General features: G+C 68.4%; 1 protein-coding gene across 2 annotated transcripts in view; it reads right to left on the reverse strand.

The window, feature by feature from the left end:
• DLG4 (discs large MAGUK scaffold protein 4) overlaps positions 1-5,199 on the reverse strand; it is a 29,504-nt gene extending 24,305 nt beyond the window's left edge. Inside the window, exons 1-4 of one of the 2 annotated variants that reach the window (XM_090129313.1) lie at positions 5,130-5,199; positions 1,529-1,594; positions 758-811; positions 570-620 (exon numbers count right to left, since the gene is read on the reverse strand). In XM_090129313.1, the coding sequence (XP_089985439.1) occupies positions 570-620; positions 758-811; positions 1,529-1,594; positions 5,130-5,159 (201 nt within the window). In that variant the 5' untranslated portion in view covers positions 5,160-5,199. Of the gene's footprint in view, positions 1-569; positions 621-757; positions 812-1,528; positions 1,595-5,129 lie in introns of those variants that run through there. The other variant, XM_090129312.1, reaches the window with a different exon arrangement.
• Between the last annotated feature and the right edge of the window lie 801 nt (positions 5,200-6,000).

Here is a 6,000-nt window from a genome sequence, read left to right on the forward strand (position 1 = left end):
CCCCCGTCAGCCCCACGGAACGAGGGCTGGGGGGGCCTGAAAGGGAAGCAGGGGGGGGGGTCCCGTAGGGGGTGGGGGGCGCGGAGTTGGAGGTCTTGGGGGACCCGGGGGGGGGGTAATGATGGGGGTGGTCCCAGAATTTGGAGGAGGACCCACGTGGGGGTCTGGGAGGAGCCCAATATTTTGGGGGGGGGCAGACTGCAGTTCCTGGGGGACCCATGGGAGGGTCCCAATATGGGGGGGGGACCAAGGGGGGAAGGAGGGGGGGGCAATATTTGGGTCCTGGGGGAGGGGCCAATAACTGGGGGGGGTCCTGTGGTGTCATTGGGTCCCCATGGGGGTCTGGGGGGGGGGGTCCCAATATATGTGGGGGGGGAGCCCCCTGAGGGGGGATTAGAGGTCCTAGGGGACCCTTGGGGGGGGGGAGCCTAATAATTGGGTGGGGGGGGTTCAATATATGGGGGGGGGGGTCCCGTGGGGTCCCCATGGGAGTCCGAGGGGGGGGGTTCCCAAAAATTGGGGTGGGGGTCCCGTGGGGGGGGGATCTGGATATTTGGGGGGGGTCTCACCCTCTCCAATGTGATTTCTTCGTACTCCATTTCCCCCTCAGTGCCGTTCACCTGGGGGGGGGGAGAAACGTGAGGGGGGGGCAGAAGAAGAAATTGGGGGGTGGGGGGGGGGAACAATGAGGGGAGGGCAGAAGAAATTGGGGGGTGGGGGGGGGAAACGTTGAGGGGGGGCTGGGGGGGTCACTCACGTAAGCGGGCGCCTCCAACGTGTCGGTGTTGACGATGACAGGAGGCGAATTGGCCTGGGGGGGGGGCAATTAATTAGGGGGGGGACAATTAACCAGAGCCACCCCCCCCCCCATACACACACAATGCTGGGCCCAGGTGGGGGCGGGGCTTGAGGCGGTGGGCGGGGCTTGGAGGACAGTGGGTTGGGGCTGTGATTGGTGGGGATTGGAGAGGTGGGCGGAGCTTGCGGTTGGTGGGCGGGGCATTGGGGAGGTGGGCGGGGCTTGGTAGAAGGCAGGGCTTTTAACTGGCTGATCATAGGGCTTGCGGTTGTGGGCGGGGCTTATGGTAGTGGGCGGGGCTTGGGGTGGGCGGGACTCGCGGTTGTGGGAGGGGCTTCGGGCAGGTGGGCGGAGCTTAAATTGCTGCATTGCAAGTGGGGACTGGTGATGGTGGGCGGGGCATGGGTTGTGGGCGGGGCTTTCTGGCTATGGGCGGGGCTTATCGTTGTGGGCGGGGTTTAGGGCATGTGGGCGGGGCTTTTATAAGGGTGTCCGGTGGGTGGGGACTGGCGATTGTGGGCGGGGCCTGGGGTTGCGGGCGGGGTTTGTGAGTGGGCGGGGCTTTGGCTTTGTGGGTGGGGCTTCCGTTTGTGGGCGGGGCTTGATGTTGTGGGCGGGGCTCTTCTATGGCTGCTAGGTGCGTAGGGGCTGGCGATTGGGCGGGGCTTGTGGTTTGTGGGCGGGACTTCCGTTGGTGGGCGGGGCTTGTGGGTTGTGGGCGGGGCTTACCTGGCTGGGCAGGTGGGCGGGGCTCTGCTCCAGGGGGGGGCTGTCCTCATCCTGGTAGCGGTATTTCTATGGGGGGGGGGGGGCAGGGGTTGGGGGTCAGTGGGGTCGAATTTGGGGGGTGGGGGGGTTGCATGGGGGTCAGCGGGGGTCAGTGGGGGTCAGTGGGGGTCAATGGGGGTCCATGGGAATGGGGGGGTCCAGGGGGTGGGGGGAATGGGGAGACAATGGGGGGAATGGGGACAATGGGGGGGAATGGGGACAATGGGGGGGAATGGGGACAAAGGGGGGAATGGGGACAAAGGGGGGAATGGGGCTGCGGGGCTGGGGGGGCACTGAGGGGCACTGGGGACAACAGGGCCGTCCGGCACGCAGCAATCAGAGCCCGTCCCCCCCCCCCCCAACCACCTCAGCGGTAATTAAAGCGAATTAGAAGTAATTAAGCACAGTGTTAATCAGCACAGGGGCGCGGGGACGGCGCGGGCTCGTTACGCTAACGAACTGTTGGGGGAGGAAGGGGGGGGGGGTGGAAAAAGGCACAGCGCTGTGTCCCCCCCCCCACCCCCCCATATCCCCAAAGCCCCCACATCCCCCCCAGTGCCCCCGCATCCCCCCAACCCACAACCCCCTCCCTGCCCCCCCCCCCCCATTAATCCCAGCTCTGGATGAGGATTACGGCTTAAGCTGAGAGCTGGGGGGGGGGGATGGGGAAAGCCAGTGCCCCCCCCCAGTGCTCCCAGTATTCCCACCAGTGCCCCCCCAGAGCCCCGATTTCCCCCATCCCAGTGCCCCCCATCCCCCCCCAGTACCCCCCCAATCCTCCCAGTTCCCCCAGTTCTCCCTTCCCCCCCCCCCCAGTTCTGCCCCGGTGCCCCCCACCCCCCCAGTTCCCCCCCATATCCCCCATCTCAGCCCACCCCCACTGCCCTCAAACACCGCAGTGCCCCCCCGGTTTCCCCATTTCTCCAACCCCAGCCCCCCCAGTGCCCCCCCCACCCCCCAGTTCCCCCACATCCCCCATTCCAGCCCCACCGATGCCCCCCAAATCCCCCCCACCCCTCTCAGTGCCTCCATTTCTCCCTCCCCAGCCCCCCCAGTGCCCCCCCACCCCCCAGTTCCCCCATATCCCCCACACCATTCCCTCCCAGTACCCCCCCACACCCCCCAGTGCCCCCAAACCCCCCAATGCCCCCACACTTTCCCCATATCCCCCACCCCAGCCCCCCCGATGCCCCCCCACACCCCCAGTTCCCCCATTTCCCCCACCCCAGTCCCCCCCAGTTCCCCCCACCCCCCACCCCAGCCCCCCTCAATGCCCCCCAGCTTCCCCCCACCCCTCCCAACCCACCCCCACTTCCCGCCCCTGCACCTGGCAGCACCCGAAGGCCGCGGCCGCCATCGCCGCCCCATGACCCTCACGGGCCCCCGTACCGCCCCCCCCCCCCCCCCCCCCCCCGAACCGCGTCACCATAGCGACCGCACGCGGCGCCGAAAGAGTTAACCGGAAGTGTGGGCGTGGCCTCACCCCCCCAAGCCCCGCCCACCGACCGCCCTCAGGGGGGCCGCCGTTGCCCGGCAACGCCGCGCGGCCGCGTCGCTTAGCAACGAGCGGGGAAGGGAGGGGGCAGCGTTGCTAAGCAACGCGGAGCGGCTGCGGGGCGGCGGCGTCGCGTAGCAACGAGGGGGGGAAAAAAAAAAAAGGCGGGAGGGGCGGCGTTGCTTAGCAACGGGGCTGCCTCCATCGCTCCCTATAGGCCCCATAGGCCTCTGTAGGCCGCGCAGGCCTCGGCGGGGCGCGGAGGGCCCACGGATGGGACCTAAAAGCGGGGGGGGGGAGGGGAGGGGTCGGGGTAAGGGGGGGTCGGGGGGGGAGGGGGGGGGGCGCACACGCGTGTAAGGCCCACCCCCGGGCAGCGCTCACAGCGGCCGCCCCCACGCGTCGCCATGGCAACGCCGCCCCCACGGAGGTGGTGGTGGTGTTTTGGGGTGGAGGGGGGGTGGGGGGGGGGTGTCCCCCCCTTCACGTGTCCCCCCTCCTTCACGTGTCGTCGTCGTCCCCCCCTTCACGTGGGGCGCGGGGTCATATTTGGGGGGGGGGGGGGGCGTAGAGAGGGGCACGGGACCCCCGAGTGCCACAGGTAGAAATCCCCCCCCCACACACACACTGCCCCCAAAAGAGCCCCTCTGCCCCATTGACCACCCCCAAGACCCCCCCAGGTACCATAGAGAGGAAACCTTGGCGGTACAGAGCGGCCCCTGGGACCCCCAGACACCACAGAGACCCCCAGATACCATAGAGATGACTCCCCCTCGTAGCACAGAGCGGCCCCCGGGACCCCCAGCACCACAGAGACCCCCGGAGGAGCCCCAGCACCGCACAGACCCCTCCCCACATACCATAGAGAGGACCCCCAGCGCCGGACAGAGCAGCCCCAGAGATCACAGAGAGAAGACCCCCGAAGACTGTAAGGAACCCCCCCCACCCCCAAGGGCCTGCAGAGACCCCCAAACCCCACAGAGACCCCCGCGGGGCCATAGAGAGACCCCCAAACCCCACAGAGACCCCCGCGGGGCCATAGAGAGACCCCCAAACCCCCCACGGATGCCCCCCCAGCCCCGCTGAGAGCCCCCCCGTACCACAGGGATCCCCTTAGAGCCGGAGGGAACCCAGCAGGACCCCCACAGGAGCCCAGAACCCCCCCCCAACCGCCCAGAGGAGCCCCCCCCCAGCCCCACTGTCCGACCCCCAATTACCGCAGAGCCCCCTCCCCCCACAACCCCCCCCCAAAAGCACGGAGAGCCCCCGAATACCGCAGAGAGCACCAAAATACCGCAGAGAGCCCCCCCTTCCCCCCCCCTCCGAGCCCAGAGACCCCCAAGGACCCCCAAGGACCCCTAGGGACCCCCCCCCAGGAGCCTTCGTGTCCCCACAGACCCCCCAAATACCACCGAGGCACCCCCCCCCCCCAGGAGCCAATAGAGACCCTACGTTCCACAGAGACCCCCCCCCATCCCCATCCCCATCCCTGGGGGCCCAGAAAGACCCCCAATACCATAGAGACGCCACCAGGGGCCCAGAGCGGCCCCCGCAGACCCCCAGATCCCACCCAGAAGACCCCCAAGCGGCCCAGAGATGCCACAGAGACCCCCCCCGTACCAACGAGCCGAACCTTAGAGACCCCCGAGCATCACCGAGACACCCCCCCCCACCCACCCCAAAATACCACCGAGAGGACCCCCAGGGTGCGCAGAGCGCCCCCTCGGATCACCATCGAGATGCCCCGAAGGCCGCAGAAAGATCTCCCCCCAAATACCACCGAGAGGACCCCCAGAGCGTCCAGAGCGCCCCCTCGGAGCACCACCGAGATGCCCCGAAGGCCGCAGAGCGACCCCCCCCAGCGTACCACCGAGAGGACCCCCAGGGAGCCTAGAGCGGCCCTGGGGACCCCTTTCCAAATACCACCGAGACGCCCCTAGGATGGAAAGGGGGGTGAGGGGGGGGGGGGTGGGTAGAGCGTCCCCCTCACCCCTCGCAAAAGCCCCGCAAGGCCCCAAAACGTCCCAAAATGGCCCCAAAAACGGCAGCGGAGCGGCGGGGGCTTACCTTGGTGGTGACGATACAGAGGCAGTCCATGGCGGAGTACGGGGGGGGGGGGGGAAGAGGAAGAAGGGGAGAAAGGGGGGCGGGCGGGTGGGTGGGTGGGTGGGTGGGGGGGGAAGGGGGGCTGAGGTCGGAGGGGAGCGGGGCCGGGGCCGAGCGGGGACGGGGACGGGCGGAGGCGGCGGAGCGGAGAAACGGCGGAGAGGAGAGGGGGGGGGCGGGGGGCGGGGAGAGGGGAGGGGGGGGGGATATTGGGGGGGGGGGGGGGTTAACCCGGAGTGTGCCGGGATGGAAACGGGGGGGGTGGGGGGGGGTAAGGGGGGGGATGTAGGGGGGATATGGGGGTGGGGGGGGGATATATGGGGGGTATGGGGGGTAAGGGGGGATGTATGGGGTATAGGGGGGGGATGTAGGGGGGATAAAGGGGGATTTGGGGGGATGGGGGGGGTAAGGGGGGGGATGTAGGGGGGATATGGGGGGATATGGGGGTGGGGGGGGGATATATGGGGGGTATGAGGGAATATGCGGGGTATGGGGGGGGATATGGGGGGATATGGGGGGTAAGGGGGGGATGTAGGGGGGATATGGGGGTGGGGGGGGGATATATGGGGTATATGGGGGGGGATATGGGGGGATATGGGGGTGGGGGGTGGGGATATATGGGGTATATGGGGAGTATGGGGGGATATGGGGGGATGTGAGGGGGGGAGGGGATGTATGGGGTATAGGGGGTGGATATTGGGGGGATAGGGGGGGATTTGGGGGGATGGGGGGGGTAAGGGGGGGGATATGGGGTATATGGGGGGTATGAGGGGATATGGGGGGGGATATGGGGGGGAATATGGGGGGAAAATCGGGGGATAGGAGGGGTGGG

Source organism: Phasianus colchicus, chromosome 36, assembly GCF_987193195.1.
Source record: "Phasianus colchicus chromosome 36, bPhaCol1.hap1.1, whole genome shotgun sequence".
Classification (NCBI taxonomy): Eukaryota; Metazoa; Chordata; class Aves; order Galliformes; family Phasianidae; genus Phasianus; species Phasianus colchicus.